At 45.0% G+C, this 19,664-nt stretch overlaps 1 protein-coding gene across 1 annotated transcript in view; it reads left to right on the top strand.

Annotated features, from left to right (window-relative positions):
• The first annotated feature begins 600 nt into the window (after positions 1–600).
• arid1ab (AT-rich interactive domain 1Ab) overlaps positions 601–19,664 on the top strand; it is a 57,990-nt gene continuing 38,926 nt past the window's right edge. Inside the window, exon 1 of the mRNA XM_030120206.1 lies at positions 601–1,899. Within this exon, the coding sequence (XP_029976066.1) occupies positions 1,000–1,899 (900 nt within the window). The 5' untranslated portion in view covers positions 601–999. The remainder of the gene's footprint in view (positions 1,900–19,664) is intronic.

The raw sequence follows: 19,664 nt of genomic DNA, 5'->3' as shown, positions 1-19,664 counted from the left end.
CTGCTCATTGAATTACCAGACTGTTCCACTAGTAGAAACTTAGTTGACTTCAGGGTACTAGCTAGTTGTAGTCACCTATTAAGACTCGTCATCCTAAACTCTATTGTTATTCTCTGGTCCAGAGTGTAGTTGGTTCCAAAGCTTAGATTTTTTTTTTAAATGAATTATCTTTTGTGAATATAGGATTAGGTAAAAACTGCTATTTTCTTGTAAAAATTTAGAAGATTGTGCACTTAAAATTGTATGCTGGCTACAGTATCTGATGCACATTTTTGTAAAAACAGATAAAATAGCTTTGAATAAAGACAAATCAACTCTCCTGCAGCATCAGGCAGCACTGATGTGAATCATCATTAGCTTTTTATTGATATGCACCGCTTAATTAAGAGCCTGAATGACCAGTACTTTAAAGATAACAAACGGGGCTTCTCGAACACGTCGACGGGTTTATGTAGTGCTCAGTTTAAAGCGCATTAGACCTTCAATAATGGCTCTTCTTCGGTATAAACAACGCTGTTGTGAGGCAGCCGGCGCCGCTCCGGCTCCACTTTTCGGCGGGAAGTCCGCTCCGGGTTTTTGCGCTCGCGCGGCAGGTCGGTAAGATGGCTGTGTCTCGCGGAGCCTCGTGCTGGTTTGGTTGATTTCGAGCTCGCGCTCTCGTTCTGTAACAGAAGCCCCCCCTCCAACACATACACACACTCACACACACACAGTTGTGTCGGTGAAATTCATTTCCCTGGCTCTGTATTTATATATTTTTTCTTCCGCAAACTTTCCCCCCCGCTCGGTTTTAACTTTAACCCGGAGTCGCAGTGGATTACCGGATACCGGTCCGGGCGGAGGACACTGGGGGGAATGAACCGGGACGACGGGTACGTTGGTATAAATATAATTGTATTTATATTCAATGGTTCTTCGGAGTTTGATTGTGAGTGAGTCGCCGTGCTGAGAGAGAGCGAGGCAGAGAAAGAGTGGAGGAGAGAGAGAGAGAGGGATATCATGGCCGCTCAGGTCGCCAGCGTCGCCACTCTCAACACTAGCCCGCCATCCGAACTCAAAAAGCCGGATCGGGACTCGCAGGAGGAGTCGGTACCGGGGGAGAAACAGCATGAAAATAAGGAACCGGGACCTGACGGCGGATCTCCTGGCCAGAAGGAGCTGCAGGACGGGAGCGATGCTGGAAACGCTGGGGGAGGAGGGGATCCTGACATGAAGAACGGCAACGGGAATCTACCCAGGGTAAATAATAATAGCAGTAATCAGAATGATACGGGCGGACCCGAAGGGAATAACCATCCCGGGATGGGACACCACCACCCGGGCTCCTTTCCTCCACCTCCTTACGGTTACAACCAGCACTACAGCCGGGCCCCTTTTCATCAACATGGCGGACAACAAAGCCCTGGCATGGCAGCTGCATCGGGGCCGGGCATGATGGACCCTTACCCCCCTAATTCACACGAACACGGCTACCCCAACCATTACAACAACTACAGCCCGTTCCAGAGCAGGACTCCTTATCAGGGCCAAGGGTACGGGGCCATGAATTCCCCGCGTAACAACCAGCCTCCGGCGGCTGGGGGGCAGCCAGGCAAGCAACAGCCAGCAGGAGGAACCACAGCTATGGCTGCCTCTTATAATAATCAGAGGTATAACATGGGAAACCAACAACCTACGTCTACGCCAACTTTGAACCAGCTCCTGACATCCCCCAGCTCGGCCAGGAGCTACCCGAACTACCCCCAAGGAGACTATAACAATCAGGAAGGGGCCAACAAGGGACCAGGAGACATGGGCAGCACTCAGTATGGAGGGGTCCATCCGGGTTGGCAACAAAGGACCCACCATCCGCCTCCCATGAGCCCGGGAAACACTGGACAGCCTCCCAGCAGGAACCAGGTAAACTTCACCCACTGCACCGACACACTTTGGGCCGAGTTCGAGTCACGGGGCGGCCGGGAGGCAGCAGCTGGAGAGTTGCATATTGCATTGGACCAGCCATTGTCTATGTAGCAAGAGCTCTAAAATGGCTGCCTCGATGTTTCTCTCGATACCGACCCCTGCAATAGTGTTTACACAGAGAGACAGGGCTCGGGCCGGGGCCGGGAGGGACTCCTCCGAGTGCCGGAGTGCGCTGTCCCCCCGCTCGGCGCGCAGGGGCGAGAGTTTGACTAAGTAGAGCAGGAGTTAGCCGGGAGAAAGTGTGCGCAGGGGTGACGAGGCGGTGCGGGTTCTCCTCGCTGCGAGGTGTCGGTTGTCGGAACCGAAACTCTCTCTTTTCGCACTAAACCCGGAGGTGTCGTCGGCACCGGGGCTCCGGCCGAGCCGCGTCGGCGGCTGTCAGGCCCGTAAACAAGTCGGTGGCGTTAAGTTAGCATTAGCATAATGATTAGAGAGCCGTGTTATGTCGCTTAAAAGCGCGGCGGAGGTTTCGCGCATAGCAACAACTAGGACTCCAATCAGAGCGTGATTATAAGTAAATGAAACGTCGCTTTTTAAAAAAAATATATTTTAATTTTTTTTCTTCAATTCTGAGTTTAAATCGCACGGAGGTTCCGGTTCGGCTCGGTTCGCCCGCCGGTTCCTCCGCCTCGCGCTCCCGCGTGCCTGCGCAGGCCCTTGTTTTTTCGTAAACACGGCCGCCGCTCGCTTCCCGAGCAGCCAAAGTGCAGATTGCCTTTTGCTTTGGGATTTGAATTATGGAGGTAAAAATCCTGCTGTCAGAGCCAGGAGACAGTTGGTCTTAGGTTGACATGCGAGCAGAGATCTGATTGGCTCCCCACATTCCCTCTGCTCTCGGCCATTTATAATTGCATCTAATGGAAGGCTGCAGAAAAACAGCCCCCTCTGCTCAGATCTGTGTCCCTCCACCGTGTCAACACAACATAGTCCCAGCATCTCTCCTTTTCAATAACCATTTTCTCCATTGCCATGCCACTTTAGAACATTTAATTTATTTTTACATATTAAAATATGTCAAAATTCTCTCAGATAAGCTCAAATATACACCAAAACAAGCCCTCTCATTACATATAACTAAGCTTTTCTTGCATTTGTGTTTATTAAATGCATTTTTCTGCCAGCTCTCTCTCTCGCCGCTCAGTTCCTCCCACTGCAGTAATTTGCATGATGACTGTACCCATGTAGCTCCACCAATCGCCGTTTTCATCCGTCCGATTGAAGCGCACACGTGCGGCCTCGCATCAGCATCTCGGCTGTCATCTTTTTCGACCTCGCACACCTGAAGTTTTTCTTTTTTGCCGGCTGCTCTCTCCCCACTCCCCCCTTCGGGAGGGTAGGTGTGGTCACGGTAGCCCCACAGTTTGTGTTTTTTCCCCCAGATGAAGGCGGAGGAAGCGAGGATGCTTGTGCTGCTGTGCCTTGACGTCTCTCCCTCTCTCGCTCTCTTTTCTCTTTCTCTCTCTCTCTCTCTCTCTCTCTCTCTCTTCCCCCCCCCCACGTGAGAGTGCCGGACTGGCTGCAAGTTGTGTTTACAAGCAAGCCAAGGTGTCAGCCAAGTGTCACAGCTTCTCTCCCTCTGTTTTCTTTTTGTCTGCAGGTTTACAATAGCTTAATTTACTTCCACCGGCGGGAGCAGAATCATGTCAACAGTCCTCCCTCTCTCTCCCTCTCTCTCTCTCTTTGTAGATAACAGCCACATGTGTTGTGTTTTTACTCCAGTTATGTGTCATAGGAGAGGTGGGTGGAGTGTGTTTGAATGAGAGGCCAGATTAGGGATTGTCATTTAAAACGTGGAGCGCAGAATGAGTGCTAAATCGCATCGCCACACACAAACCGGGAACCGCTTTAAAAACCCGTAATCGTTCCTCGACTATTTCTTCTTCTTCTTTTTGTTTTTTTTTTTTTTCCAATTGCAGTTTTTCGTTTTAGATTATGTAAAGGTGGCGTATTAACAAGGTCGAACTAATGAATGAGTTTGACTGCTTTAAACACTTTTTTTAAAATATCCAGACAGGAAAAAAAAAATCTACCAAAGAAATGAGATAATTGAGATGAATCAAACTGCTCAGATTAAGTAAATGTTTTGAATTGACATACGTGTGGAAAGCAGGTTACTTTTTCAATATACTCATTCATCTCAGTGCTGTATTACTTCATTTAGATCCACATAATTGTAAATTACCCTAGAATTACAGAAATCTTATCTCTTTAGGTTGAATCACTCCTTTTTTTTTTTAGCTGCTGAAGGGGTCAGCATGACAGGTACGAACCCTGTGCGTACCGCTATATTACCGACCCGCAGGGCGGCGAAGCGCCACTTGTTGCTGAGCTTTAAGCGTCTCGGTGACACCTCCTCGCACTTTGGTGGCCACAGGTTGGCGTATCATTGCAGGTCTGTAAATCCAGTTCAGGTTCAGTTTTTTTCTTCTTATTTCTGTGACCTGACATGAGCGGCTGTGTTGTCGCTTCTTGCCAAAATATAGCGGCAAAGGATGAGAGGCGTCACGCTGAGTGTGCCCATTTTTTTTCCAGAGAAAAAGTTTTTCCACCTCTTTTTTTTTTATTGTCACCTCCGCTGTGTGAAGCGGTGTCTCTACCTGGCGTTAGATTTGGAGAATCGCTTCAATTTTCTTTATTTTTTTTATGAGAACCAGAATTTAAGATTTGCTGAGAATAATGATTCTCCAAAACTTCACCCATCTGTTACTGAAGCATTAGATGTCTTACATTTACGTTAAACACATTTCAGTTCATATTCGGTTCATCTTAAGTGAGTAGGACAGGTGAAGTCGTGCTATAATAAGCTTTAAATTTAAGTTTTTCTTTCTTGTGGCACAGTGGAGATGTTGATTTTTTTTTTTTTCAGAAACCAAACAGTTATTACTGAAAATTACTACGATTCCCAAAATTTTGTTAACACCTTCTGGTGCAAAATACAGTGAAATGTTCAAAAAGCTGCTGCTTTATGCATGTTTTTATAAAATCGCCCTGCCAGCATGGCTTTGAGGCTAATGCTAATACGCTATTTTTCATTCGCAGCATCAGTGACAGCTCAGGTCCCCCAATTAATTGGTGGTTTGGCTGACCGCATTGTGAGTTTCTTGCAGGCCAGTTTTGACCCACGGACCTTATGTTTGACTCGCCTGCTTTAAAAGAACTTCCTTTAATTTGGAATAACTGCAATTTGTCAGATTTATTTTAAATGAAAAAGTTGCTGCCTGAACTGGGAGATTTTATTGTAACTGCAGTGACGCTATCTCACAGACCTCTGTGCTCTCACGGTGTGTGTTTGCCAAAAATATGAGTCGTTTGGACATTTTTCAGCTCAAAAGCTCAGAAATGGCTCAGAGATGGGAAGCATCAGACTGGCTTTTCCCGGAGTCGAGTGCGATGTCAGTGGCGCCGGGAACACCGTGTCTGAGTACAGGGCATTCTCTCTGGAAACAAGCAAGAGTTTTTCTGGGGACACAACCTGCCGTCACCTCCCGGCGCAGAGATGTCACGGGAGGCTACGGACACGTCATGTTTGCTCAGAGAACCCATGTCTGCTGTTTGTCTGCAGAGGTCGATGCAGCGGCCAAAGTTCAGGTGGGGAAAGTTGTTGTTGTTTCTTCCCCCCCCCCTTCCTCCTCTTCTGGAGTAGCTGACCGCGCCGCAGGCTGCGTCTCAGCGCAGTTTATTAAACGCTTCAACCTCTCATTCATTAGCAGCGGCACGATTGGCCTCTTAATAGGCGGATATATCTCCGGCAATAATCCGACGGATGAGTTTTATGGAGCCGTTCACCTGCCCTGGGCCACCTGCTCCAGATGAATGAATGTGTTGAAGCGAGCGCCGGATGAGGCCCGATGTTATGAGTCTTTATTGCCAACAAACACCTCGGAGTGGATCGCAGCGGCGCGGCGGTTTTCGGATGCTGTGACGCTCGGTGTTTCCCTCCAGCTACGTGCACGAGAAAGGGCCATCTGGAACCCCACTCAAAAAACTAAATCATTATAACACGCAAAGACACTTTGGAGGTGTTTGACTGAGTGTTTCCAGCGCTGCCTTGTCTTTCAAAGCTTGAGTTCATTAATGCGTTAAAAGAGTCGTGTATCCTCAGTTCAGTGTTTTATAGTTTGAATGCTGTAGATGTGACATGATGGTTGGAATGCAGCAGTTTTGGATCTGTCCCTTTGAAGTTGACGCTGCTGTAGCTACATCAAAACTCTTCTGGTTGATTAGATGGATACGGAGCGGTTCATTTCTTTTGAGAAATAATGGGTGTTTCATTCAGAAGTGGAGAACATGACAGTGTGCCACAGCTAGCAATGGATCAAATCACGTTTTTAATTTAGAGGGTATATCCAGAAATGATTCCCTCTTGAGTGGGCCAGACTGGCAGGATATTTCCATTATAACCTTAAATTTAAACTCTCAAGTGATTTTGTTGTTGTTGCACAGATAATATGTGATGAAAATGTCTGAAAATGTCCGAAAATGACTACAACCACAACATATTGAAAATACAATAAAATGTATTTTGTTCTGTAGCTGCTGCACTGTGCGTGCCCTTATAAACTCACCCTGACTGCACGGCTTTGAGGCTAATGCTAGTCTGCTGGCGTTCATGTCATTAATGCCGTTACCCTTGATAAATTTGTTTAAGAAAAAAAGAAATTTTCTGAGAGAATTTCTTCAATTGGCTTGTTGGTTTGGTCGGCCAGATTTGAGCTTCTTGCAGGCTGGCAGGCCTTATGTTTGACACTCTTAATTTGAAGATAGATTTATAAATGAGTCACGTTTCTACTGTAGTTATCAGTTTTCTTGTGTCGCTTAGTGGGAGTAGTATTGATAGTCATACTTAGGTTTTCTACAGGAAAGACATCTATAAATACAAAGCTGCTGTATCTGTTCTTGTAGCTTTCCTCTCACTGTTGTACCATTAAGTTCATTTGCTAAATGGTTTGAACTAAACATGTTGCTGAATCTGTAAATGGGACCAGAGATGTATAATAGCTTCAGGCTATAAGTGCAACGCTGCCGTGCATTTATTCCTGTATAATTTAAACCTGATCAGATGTTTGGCTTCTATAATATATCAAGCTGTGTTCAAATACATGAGAAAAGACTGCAGGAGCTGGAGAGATGTTTCCTGGTGATAATTGATAGATACCTGTTCACAGCCTCTCAGAGAACCGGCGAGTTGCAGTCTCAACCCTCCGACCGCCGGGCGATGCTCTTTGCGAGCGGTTTCTGTTCAGCGAACACAACTCACAGTTCTAAGAAGTGCTTCCAGCTAACGCCGTAGCTGCTGCTGTTGTTGTTTTTTTTTGTTTTTTTTTTCTGTGAGAAGAGGAAGGCGAGCGCTCGAAAGGGAAGTTCACTGTGGGCTCTTTAGCCTGCACTGCTGAGTAATGATTCTCCACAGGCCACATGGACAGCATGCTGCCTCCTGGCAACTGTGTGTGTGTGTGCCGTGTATGTGTGTGTGTATATGCGGGAGAAACGGTGTCAGTGATACCCAGGGGAAGAGGGGGGTGCGGGTGGGTGGGGGGATGTTTTGTGAATGATCTTCGTCTGCCCCTGACAGCTGTGTGTATTTGTGTATAAAGTGCGGCAGTTACTTGGTTGTGTGTGTGTATGTGTGTGTGCGTGCGCGCCGCCTCAGGAGCCTCTCTGACCTGCTCTTACTCCACGTGTCACTAGCCATCCGTCTTTCTTTACTAGCACCGGCCTCCTCCGTCCCGCTGACAACAGGGTGAGGCGGTTACGTCGGGCTTTTCCGGAGTGGCGCTCCGCCTGTCGGGCCCTTTAATTCAGAAGCACTGGAGCACGCTTATTCTCTACCTATTTATCATTCTTACACTGTTTCTCCTGTTCTCTATTTTGTTTCTTTTGAAACTCAACGTGACGACAGAGAAAAGTTCTGGGAAAATCTTTTTTTTTTTTTTTTTTTTAATTTCCCATAATTGCTTTGATTTCCCTAAATTGAAGAGAAGGTTTCTATGTGTCCGTTTCCTCAGCAGTGTTCAGAGCCACTGAAAATGCAGCATTTTGAAAACGGCTCACAAATTGAAACTTTTCAAAAACGCTCAAACTCAAACTTTTCTGCACATGCGGCTGTAATCTCAGTAGATGAACAGTAACAACAACAACGGCGGTCTTCGAGAACTCTCAGTCCGTCTCCCCCCCGCCCCCCGGGACTTGGTAGTTTCCCAGCACCTTATGTTCCCCTGCAGTCTCCCATCCAGGTACTGACCAGGCCTGACCCTGCTTAGCTTCTGAGAGTAGCCATGTTCAGTTTTGGCTGGATGTTTTTATGTAAATGGGTGTCATTTTCAAAATGTTATTTTGTAAATAAAGGTCTTGGACAAATAAAGGAAAAACAGCTTTCACTTGAAACGCTGTCGTGTGAACAGGACACTTATGTCTTTTCTCATTCGGCCTTTATTTTATATCCCTGGACTTAATATTCAGTTCTTAGTCTGTTCGCTGAACCAAACTTTGGAGATATTAAGCTATTCCCAACACTAAAGTGACATTTTGATTGATCTACCACAAAAATTTCAGAGAATTCTAGAAGTTAATTTAATAAAAGAGCTGTAACTTTTAATTAATATGAAGTCATTTCAACTGATATTAGATTAAATTACCTGGGAAACCAAGGCACAACTTCTCCTGCATGTTATCCTTCCAGGGTCTATTGATTTAGTTTGAATGTTCATTTGAATATGTTGAAAGGTTAACATACGCACCCCGGAAGTAAATATGAGTTGATCTGAATAATTGCGCGCTCCGGGTTGCAACTGAAAAACACGTCAAGTAAAAATGTGGACAAATGTCAGACTTGGGCTGTTGCGCCGGGGCAGGCCGGAATGTAAAGGTAATTCATTTCTTTTGACATTTACCTTCTAAAATGCTCCAGATTAGCATAGTAATATCCTCCTCCGAGCCGGTGCGGGACTACAGGCTTCATTTACATGACGTATGGTGTGTGTGTGTTTTCATGGAATAAAGTGGTTAACCTTTAAATGGGTGCATTCGTTGATACTGGGAGGTCGAGAGTGATGCTTCCCTCGCACAGCTCTCACCTTTGATCCCCCTTCACTGAAAATGAGTCCAGTGGCTCGCGCGTATGTAAGGCAGGGGTGAAAGAAGGGTTTTGTGGAAGTCGTCATGATTTGTTTGGTTCGATTGCGGCCTCCAGTCATCGACATCGTCTTCATTAGTTTTTGTTTAGGTGCAGTTTACGCAACGTTTTCAAGTGAAAGCAGAACATTTTCTTCATCACTTTCAGTGTTTTTGCTATTTCCGTGTAAATGGATAGATACCCTTCACAAAACGTTTACATCCTGCAGTAAAACGGTGATTTTATTAAAACTGAGGTTGATTTTTAGGAGGTTTTGCATCAGCCAGCAATGCGCCAATCAGTTGCGTTAATTTATGTTATTGCAAATTCAAAATGAGTGTGTTGATGAGCAAAACTTATACCTCAAATCATAAATGTACCTGGAATTGGTTAGGATAGGAAATTTTCTCATCTTTTTTCATTATGTTGAGCCCTTGTATTTACTTTATAATGAGAACAATGATGGATAATACTTTAAAGGAATATCAAGATCAATGTTTGAATTGAATTCTCTGGATTGTTGGGTGTGATTATGTTTATCATATTAGGATAAAATGAGAGGTCCATTTGTGGAGGCGTCGTGCTGCTGTCCACACGATAACAGACTCCAAAGTTGAAGACCAAAGACGAAACTCGTAAGACTTGAGAAATAATACATCTTCATAGATTACCCTAATCATTTGAACAACTGTTTTGACCCTTACCTGCAGTTCTTTTATTGAAGTTTTTGACTAGCCAAGGTTATGGAAGACTATATTGGTGATGAGGTTTCTGGAGGAAAATCTTGCGGTCATACTGTTTTGATTAGACACAAATATGTCGAGTCATTCAATCCAACTTTATTTAAACAGCACCAAACACAACACAGTCGTTTCTCGTCACTTCTACAGAGAAAACCCCAACAATTTCACAGGAGGAAGCGTAAGGGACTGTGGAAAGGGAAGACTCCCTTTTTAGAAGGAAGAAACCAATTGAAGTTAATGGAGTGTTTCCTGATATTATTCACTGCAGGATGCACGCACAATGTGAAAAGTATAGGTCCTAAGACAGAGCCCTGTGGAACTCCAGGCATCTAAAATTAGATGCATTTGAGCCATAACACTGTATTTAGGCTCATTAGGAAGCCATACTGGGACCGATTGAACCATTTGTAATCATCAGTAGCATTGCAGCACTAGCAATTATTTTATTTTAGAGCAAGTGGAATCTAACCTTAGGCAAATTTGTTGCAAAGAAACCCTGTAAAAAAGGTTTCCTCGGCTTAAAGGCTTGCACTGTCTTTATAGCCTTGTATCATTTTTGCGGCAGAGCCCTTGAATCGGTGTTGGTTTGTTTTCCAGACGAAAGCCGTGTTGTGCGATTGTTTCTGGCAGAAAGCGGTGATTTTATTCACTAAAGTCACTTCTGATCAGCATTTAGTTCCTGGCCGACGCTCTCATTGGACTCCTGTTGTCGTACTTGATGGTGTGGCTGGAGAAGAAGCACTTACAGTAACAGGTGTTGGTATGTTTATCTCTCAGCCTGCGGATTTGCACATTCATGCACGAGAGAGCGCAAGTTAACAACTCCTACAGTGTTTAACTGTCCGCTTACAATCTGTCCCTCGTTTGTTTTTAAGCGCGTTGGAAACGGTCGAAAGCGCTTTATTTGTCCATGCTGTCGTTGAGATTGAGAGTACGCGGCGCTGCTGCAATACACAAACCGCACATCCCATCTCGGTGACCAGTCGGCCTGTTTTCCATATATCTGTGCGTCTGAGTGCGCGCGAGTGTGTGCGTGAGTGTGATGTCAGTGTCGGAGTGGTGACTCCAGCCATGAGGCAGCCACTGACCCAGCCAGGTCCTTAAGTGGCTTCGCCTCATTCAGCAGCCGGGGTATTTTTGGCATCGCACTGAGTGACACACTTATCGTACCGGGTCGTCGAGGGTGCTGATGGTCAGCCCGAAGAAGCCCTCGTTCCCGGCGGTGACCTTTCAACCCCCCACCCCCCCTCCGGAGACCACGGCGACGTGATGTAACCGATCGCCACTCGGCCCGCCGCAGCCGAGGAGTCCTTTTTCGTGTCAAGTAGCTTATCTCCAAGCGGGAGAGAGGGGCGGCGAGAGCACTTTTTTCCCACCCTCCTCCTTCACAGTGGCCTTCCCAGCGAAGTGTGTGTGTGTGTGTGTGTGACCTTAGATGGGTTGATGCTGAGAGGCCGTGCTTTATGAGGCCAGCAGTGTAGATATGATGTAAGATATGCTCAATAGTGTGAGAAATTTATGTCTCCTGTTTCTTCTGAGTGCGGAGCCGTTAAAGCCAGCGTTTGTTGATGCGCTCGTTTGTTCATATTTACACAACTTTAACTGAACAGTTTGATTAATATCTTTTAATTAACCCCAGGTTTTCAACACATTTGACTCCCGAGGTGGATTTCTGAATCAAATGGAATGATCTTATGCTCGGTCTAGTTTTGTAACTAGATGATCTGTAGAACAATTCAGTGTTTTCTGACATATTTGACTTATCTGGACTGGTTTTATTGTCAGGTTGATCTTGAGTGATTGGTGAAAGCCCATGAAAGTTATTGTTTCAGCATTAAGCTTATTTTTTGTTGCCAAAAATGCTTCTGATTGTTGTTTAATTTAACATTCAGTTTGGTGTCAGTATGTTTTGTCACTCCAAACAATTTTTAAACTTTTCACATAATTTCTTGAAAACTTGATATGAAGTCACGATGTGATAAAGATTCTTGATATGAGGCTGAAGTTTATTTGTTGCATGATTCAGCGTTATATTACATTAATTTCATTCAGTTCAGCTTTATTTATAAAGCACAGTCATTTCGAGGCACCTTTCCACATTACTGTGAACCTGTAACATAAAATTGTCAAATTGTGGTTTTCCTCACATAGCTTATTATATTTCAAGTAAAACTCTTAATGTGGTTATTAGTTTTAATATTGTTAGCCCTTTTTACTGAAAACTAAAAACCTTTGTTTCGTTTTGGGTGTCTGCGTACACAGTGACGGTGCTTGGAGCCAATGAAAGCTCAAGTTTTTGAAAACGCTCTTACTGAAATAGTAGGAAAAGCAACTTTTTTTGAAATGGTGCTCCTGAAACATGGGCACCGTGGTTGTAGTCAGTTCATTCTTCTGTACATGCGTGAATAGATGGACAGTCCAACTTGGTCATCTGTCCATGTTTCCAGCGTACTGTTCTCTACAGGCGTGTATCGTTTCAGTACAGAAACAGATATCGTTTTCAAAGCGTTGCTGTGTAAACGCAGCGTTTTAACTTGAAACGTCGCGTTAGTGAATCCATTACATGATATTGTTTCATGGTAAAATGTGTTATATTCATTTGACTCCTTTTTGTGGAAAAAGAACAAAACAAAAAAAAATATTTATGATCTTGCCCATCGACGTGACTATGAGAGATGTTAAAGGGATGTCTGTTCTTTTCCTTTCTCATGCTTCAATCATTCGTGGTCAGAAAGCAAACCCACCCACGTGTGTCTGCAGGTGCAGCATACATCAACTGGACTTCACCTTCTCGCCGAGCGTCTCGGTTTTGCCGCGTCCCGTTTCCCCCGGCGCCCGGCGGCGGCGCTGCCGGCCCCGCCGAGCTCCCACGTCCAAACAAACCCCCGGCTCGCCCCGTCGGCCGATGTCACCTGGAAAATATAAGTCTGGCCTGACAGGCCGACAGCCTGCAGTCGGGGCCAGTGTTCTCTCTGTTGTGCCTCCAACCTCAACACGGCGCTGACAGGCCAGGCGGCTGCCGGCCCGCTCTCATTTTTCCTGGATGGTCTCTCAGCAAGCTGCTCTCATCCACCTTGTGGGAGGTGTAGTTTCCTCCCTCCACAGAGCGCGGTGGCTCTGTGAGTGCATGCGGTAGCCGCTTAGCACCCAGCAGCTATGTTGTTATTCAGTAGGAAACAATCAGTGTAATGTGCCAGTCACCACTGTCACACTGCTACTAATGAGCTGACTTCTCTCTCTCTCTCTTTTGATTGAAAGTGTTGGCCGAATTCCCGCCGACTAATCTGTTTTTTTTTTTTTTTTAATTCAATACCACTTAAGTCTTCCACCACCTTTCTGTGATTTAAATCAAATAGATGTTCCACTGATTCATCTCTCTGCTTCCTTCAAACTGTAATGATTCATCAATGAGCCGCTTGAAGACTTTAATTGACAAACTTTTTGAGGCGCAACTCATCAATTCTTGTTTGTTTGCTTGTAGATAAGATGAATTTTGTTTTAATTTCAGCTTAACATATTGCAGTTGTTCAGAACAATTAGAGAATCAGCTGACTGACAAACATTTTCAGTTGTAAGAACAGTCACTGTCAGGCCGATTTGTTGCTTCATATTTGACGTATCTCCACTGTAGGCGCCGGTTTCCTCTTGACTAGCGCAGTGTGGTGAGTTGCTGGACGTGGAGCTCCGGCCTCTGCTGAGGACTCTCCGTTAATGTTTTTAGTCAAAGCTCATTTCCATTACCTGAGTCAGCAGCCTGTGCAGACAGCGGACGGCGTTGCCTTTTTTCCACGCTTTATTTCCCCACGTGCCATTCCTAAATGTCAGAGCAAAGTGGAAGCCGCGGAGCTCGCCTTTAACATTTCACAAACGCTTTGCCATCCAGCTTAATTTCACCCCATGCAGGAATATCTGCAGCGTCGGCAACATCCACCTTGGGCAGCTTGTCCGTGGGAACGAAGGGATCCTCGTCTGCGGCGTAATCTTTCTTTTCTTAACCTCCTGCCTTGTTGCTCTGGTTTCTGTTGAGCTTCTTAACCTCAAAGAGCCTCAGAAGAGGCTCCTTCCCTCGGCCTCCCCGAGCGGCCGACTCCTTCATTCTCCTCCCCAAACATCTTTGGAATACTTGGGAAACAGCTGGGCGAACATCTGGGCGAACGCGGGTGCCGTTGCCGCCGCTTGGTGCCGATGATGGCGCCAACAGATGAGGGTTCCCCCCCCCCCCTCTTCCCCCCCAGCTGCTGTTTCAGCCCCGCTCTGTCGTCTGCTTCCCTTCAGAGTCGTGCAGCGGTCAGCTCGGAGCTGGAACTCCTCAGGTTGACGCTGCGAGATGAAGCCGGACTTGTTGTCTAATTAAGAACACAACCTATTTGATTTTCGCTCCCCGGTTTCTTGGCTTCTCGCTTAGCCTCATTTTCCTCGCGAGCTTCATTTAAACAAGTAGTGAAAGGTGTTTGTTTAATCGCTGCCTGGTGTGTTGGTGTTGTGGGTTGGTGTAGTTACTGTGCAGGTCACCTTTTTTTTTTTTTTTTTTAAAGATCTTCATGTTAATTGATCATTACTTGTTCGAAGGTGGAAATGTTTCGCACACATCGTTGCGTTTATAGGAGCTGCTGACGCAATTCTATCCACAAAACCAAGAATGACATTTCAAATTTTGGATTTTATTTGACTTTTGATTCAAGCACTTCATTTTAAAGGTGTAATACAACATTTTGATTTCCGGGTGGATCACCTAAATAATTGGTGGGTCTGTTTGTCAATCATTCTGACGAGCTGCTTTCGTAAGGCGGTTCTCCGTGCTTGCGCCCACTCAGCTTCTCCCTTTTGCGCATGCGCATTCAGAGTGTTTATGTAGCCGGTGAGCTTCTGAGCTCGTACTTACCGATGGCGAGTCTGACATAATGAAACTGTAGCTGTTTCGGAAAAAAAAAAGCTTTATTTATGAGCGAAGCGGATCGCAGAAACTGTACAGAGCCGTGCACGCTGGAGAAGAGGAGATCGCGCTCGTACACTTCCGCGTTTTCTGGGAGAAGCAGGAGAGCCGGGCGGATGGTCTGGCGCATGCGCGTTGTTCAAAAAGTGAGTAACAGACGTGGGGCTTCGTCTTTTCGAGAAAATGTTGTATTATACCTTTAAGTATGATTATATCCAACACAATGGCTTCTTTACTGAACTCAGACTCAGTTTTTCTGTACCAAACTAACACTAGACCAGGTATATAATAATAATGACAAATTAGTGAGTCATTGCTAACAGTGATGCAGCAGCAGCAGCCACAATGAAACAATCAGCATCCTGCCTGCTGTAAATTTTTGTAACATATTTGCTTGTATCAGGAAACAAATGTACGTATTTTAATGTGGAGTGTTGGATTTATAGTAAAATTGTTTTGCTGTTTAATGTTGCCGTGGAGACATGTAAAACTGCTTAAAAAAGAGCCCAGGTGGCTAAAATTGATAAAATGTCAAAATTGTCTAAGATTGAAAAGAAACGGTGCTGAAAGTGTGGTGAAATGTTTACCAGCCTGAAATGTAGCTGAAACCTAATAAATGTAACGTAAAATCTAAAACTATCTGTGAAACTGCAGAACCTGTGTTTGAAGGTTAAATGTGTTTTTCTTCTCAAGTTAAATTTTATCTAATGGAAAATTAAACAGCTCTTTTGGTCATATAGGCTGCAAACTCCTGCCATAGTCCCTACCAGGAGGTTGTAGCAGTTTAAATCATGACAAATTCTTGCTTTCACCTATTTTTTTTCTGCCAATTCTACATTTACGTAAGTACCAAAAAGCAGGAGAAAGTTCAGGATCCAGCCACAATTTTGTCCTCGTTCTTATAAACTGATCAACCACAGCGCCCAAGCCGGGTTTATTTGGCTTTTTTTTTTTAAAAAAAAGAAATTAAACCACATGCAGCTCAAAATGGATTAAGCACAAAAAATGATGGAAAAAGTTCCAAATCAGCAGTCAGACGGTTTGATCCACTTCTGAAGGTGTGGCTTGAAGACGGTGTTACCAAACGCACCCCACCATGATTTTACACCAACTTCCACCATTTTTAGGTCACATCCAAGTTAGTACCGAAAAGAAGCTGGAAGTTGAGTATTCATCTGCAGTTCTGGCCTAGTTCTTATCTGAAGAGAATCCATCTCCGCGTTGAGTTTAAAGGTAACCTACTTTAAAGCGTGGGGAAGTGTTCCCAGCATGACTCCTCATACAGCTGCAGAAATGTCAGCTCAGAAAAGTGGGAGAGGAGGCGCCGCAGACCCGGAGACACCCGGCGACTCTCACCCAGACTGCGAAGCCAGCAGCAAAAGTGAAGTCGAAACAAATCCCTCCTGTCCCGTCTTTGACGTGTGTGTGTGTGTGTGTGTGTGTGTGCGAGTGTGTGTGTGTGTAGCCATATGAGGGCGGTCTTAACCCGGCGCGTGTTGGCGCTGCTGTGTGCGGTTTGCGTGTGGAGGGGCTTTAAGGCAGAACAATAGTGTGCGCGGCGGGCCCAGGCCATGTGGCTGCGTGGAGGATTAAATTAGCAGCAGTTGTTTATCGTCTGCCCCCCCCTCCTCATCCTCCTCCCCCCCCACTCCTCCCTGGTCCATCTGCTCCGCTCGGCCTCTCATTCGTCCCCCCCTTGCCTCGCTCCACCACCACACAGCCCTTTCCCTCGCCCTCCTCAAACCCTTACAAATCCCCTATCCACGCACACCAGTCTCAATAGTTGCAATATCCACCAGCCGCCCAGTTCAGTGACACAATATACTCAGCGCAACCTCTTCTGCCAAGAGTGCTCTGGCTTTCCTCTATGCAGATTAGCCATGTGCTAATTGTGTTATTTATTTATTTTATAGATGAGAGAGAGAGAGAGAGAGAGAGAGAGAGAGAGGGAAAAAAAGGGAGGAAGGCAGGAGAGGAGTTTCCTGGAGAATTGATTAGATGACTGAGGGTTGAAGAAAAAAAAAAATAAAAGAAGCAACAACATAACAGGGCCGTGCTGTGGTTTGAGACGTTCCACACTTATTTTCTCCATTTGGAAAGTTAGTTATGGGTCATTTCAGTGCGTTTTGATGGACCTTGATGAGCACATTTATGCCGCTCGGAATGACAATGCGAGCCGTTCACATCTGCCGTTAAGTGTCGACTCAGGGAAACTCCTCACAGTCGTAATGCCGCTCACACGTGGCATCAGGGCTTTTGGCTCCCAGCGTGTTTCACAACCTGAATCTTATCTCTGGTTTTTTGACAAACACACACATACACACACACACACACACACCCCCAAGCTGACCTTTTGGAACAGAATTCAGACGGACAGAAACAAAGCTGACGGCAACGCTTTATCACTTAGCTTGTGATCTGTGTGTGTCAGGGGAATTCCCCTCGCAGTGTCACCGCACACTAATCCCTTCATGCTACGCTGAAGAAATGGCAACGAAAACAATTTGAATCTAAAATACCAAAGTGGAAGTGTGATTTGTTTGACGGCTGTTAGGTTTTCTTCTCATCTGTTTTCACACTTCGTTGTTAGGGGGAGTGCCTTCTTTTTGAGATTGGGAGTTCAGATTGACACTCTAATGTGGAGAGATTATGACGTCTCAACTGCACTGTATTAATTTCTCAAACAGATAAGTTTTTAATTATTTTTAATATTTGTTTTGACATTTGTCTCGCAGTTGGATGCAATGGAGGCTAAGAGGCTGAAGAAGCTGACTTGTGATGGGGAGTTTTAGGTTCGATTCCCGCAGCAGACAGGTCACCACTGTGGGTCCCTGAGCATGACCCTCGACTTCCATCAGCACCATGGCTGTCTGCAAAATCCTAGAAATAGGATGGGGAGAAAGAAATTTCCCCAAAGGGTCTAAAAGTTTTTGATTAGTTAGTGTTTGCTTGTTAACTCAAGTCACTAAGACCAGAAACTACCAAACAAGACGACTGCTTTTATCACTTAAGGCCTCAGTGTTCCTGCATGTTAAGGGTGTAAGTGGAAAAACACTCCAGTATCCCTTGATATTGATCACTTTTAGGTTTATGCCCTGTTAATACGACAACATTTAAAGTGAAAACGAAAACTTTTGTTTGTTTTTGAAGTTTAAATTCTAGACGTCCTAACAAGGTATATTAATCAATACTGAAATTAGCATAAACAACAGTCCTGATGTAATCCAAACAACAATTTAGCGAGGTGCTCCAGGTAAACCCACCAAACCTGTCCTGCCTTGTTTGTTCTGCCTTGTTTTTGTGGTGAAACCACACACGCGCACAGAGAACAACATGCTACAAACATTAGCAATGGTGACCACTTATGTTTGTTATTGTCTGTGTACTCATGCCTGTGCAGAAGACCTGGCCGTCATGTGCATGTGCGGTTGCAGCGTGTTCGAAAGTTGCGTTTTCCCGTTGACTGTTTCCAAATCATTCCTCTTTGGGAGCAGTTTTTAGTGGCTCTGAGCACCGTCGTCGTGTCAATGAACACCCAAAACAAAATGGAAGTTTAACTCTTTCACTGGAAAATATTGTCGTATAAACAAGGCCTTAAGTGACTGTTGCATTTGTAGCTTGTTTCCAGATTCATCCATCAGTTCATACTGGAAGCCTCCCTGCTGGGCAGATAAGATAGATTACACCGATACTCAGCTGTCAAACCAAAAAGCGACTTTGCCTTATTTATTTATTTATTTATTTATTTTATTTTATATTATGACACTAAAAAAAAGCCCTTTGCGTTATGGTACTGTTAGCTGTTGAAGTTTTTTGAGACAAAGCACTTCTCTTTTTCGTTTGCATTACTCTGAAATATGCGTGTACTTATATGGGTTTTTACTTGCAGCTGTGAATACAGCAATAAATGTTGAATTCTTAATTTCTGAATCATCTCTGCATCCGTCCGTGTTTGAGCTTAGCAACAGAGCACTTGTTTCTGATGCTAAGCTAAACGACGCCGCGCTCTCATTCATTTTGCAGCACAAACGCTATTGTTTGCAGAAACTTATTCCGCTGATAAATTCTGTTATTCTCTCGGTTTATTCTCAACAATCACAGCACCTTATGTCTTCTACGCAGTACTATACATCCCAAGGTTACTCATCAGTGGCAGCAGCTGGGTTTACTTCTTGAGTCTTGATGTTGTCGGAAAGATATTTTCTTGTCAGTGAAGTTGTGAAGTTGCCACTGAAAAGAGGTTATTCCTCATCATTATGTCACTTCTTGTTGCACGCTGAATTGATTTGTCCCTCACACGGTAGATTAGTAACCTTAAACTTGGTGAACTCTCATGTATCAGCCAAAACGAATTTACGAGAGGAATGTTTGTTAGCCACCCGCTAAAAATAAAGTTTGGAGTTAAAACGCTGTGCTGTCGGAGAATACTTGCTTCAGTGCCGGTTTACCGGTGAGTAAGTGGCAGATGGCAGGCTTTTGTGCGAGACCTTGATTGTAGTCATTTGTCTTTCAAAGCACAAGGACTCGGCACTCAGCTCAGTAGCGCCACATGCCTTATCGTCTTTCCGCTGTGCCCATCTCGCCCTCGCCACTTCCAGTCGCTGGCATTTTCCTGCGGCGCGTCGGAAATCCAACGCCTCTTCTCTTCTTTACCTGACTTTTAAAGCAGCAGAAGAAGTTGCCATGCACTGGGGAAATATTTGAACCATCTCGATAGTTTATGCTCAGACATGCGGCCTTTTTTTTCCAAGCCTGTGGAGCTTCGAAATACTCCAAATTGTGGGGAAGTAACTAGCTAGTCCTATTCTAAAAGCACACTAGGTAGTCCTCGGACCAAAACTCTTGTTTTGTGTAGCGGGATGAGATCGCAGCAGAAACTTGTTTTCGGTGAGCTCGAAGCACAAACTCGCACAGG

Source organism: Salarias fasciatus, chromosome 22 (assembly GCF_902148845.1).
Source record: "Salarias fasciatus chromosome 22, fSalaFa1.1, whole genome shotgun sequence".
Taxonomy (NCBI): Eukaryota; Metazoa; Chordata; class Actinopteri; order Blenniiformes; family Blenniidae; genus Salarias; species Salarias fasciatus.
This window is presented reverse-complemented; position numbering and strand designations above follow the sequence as displayed.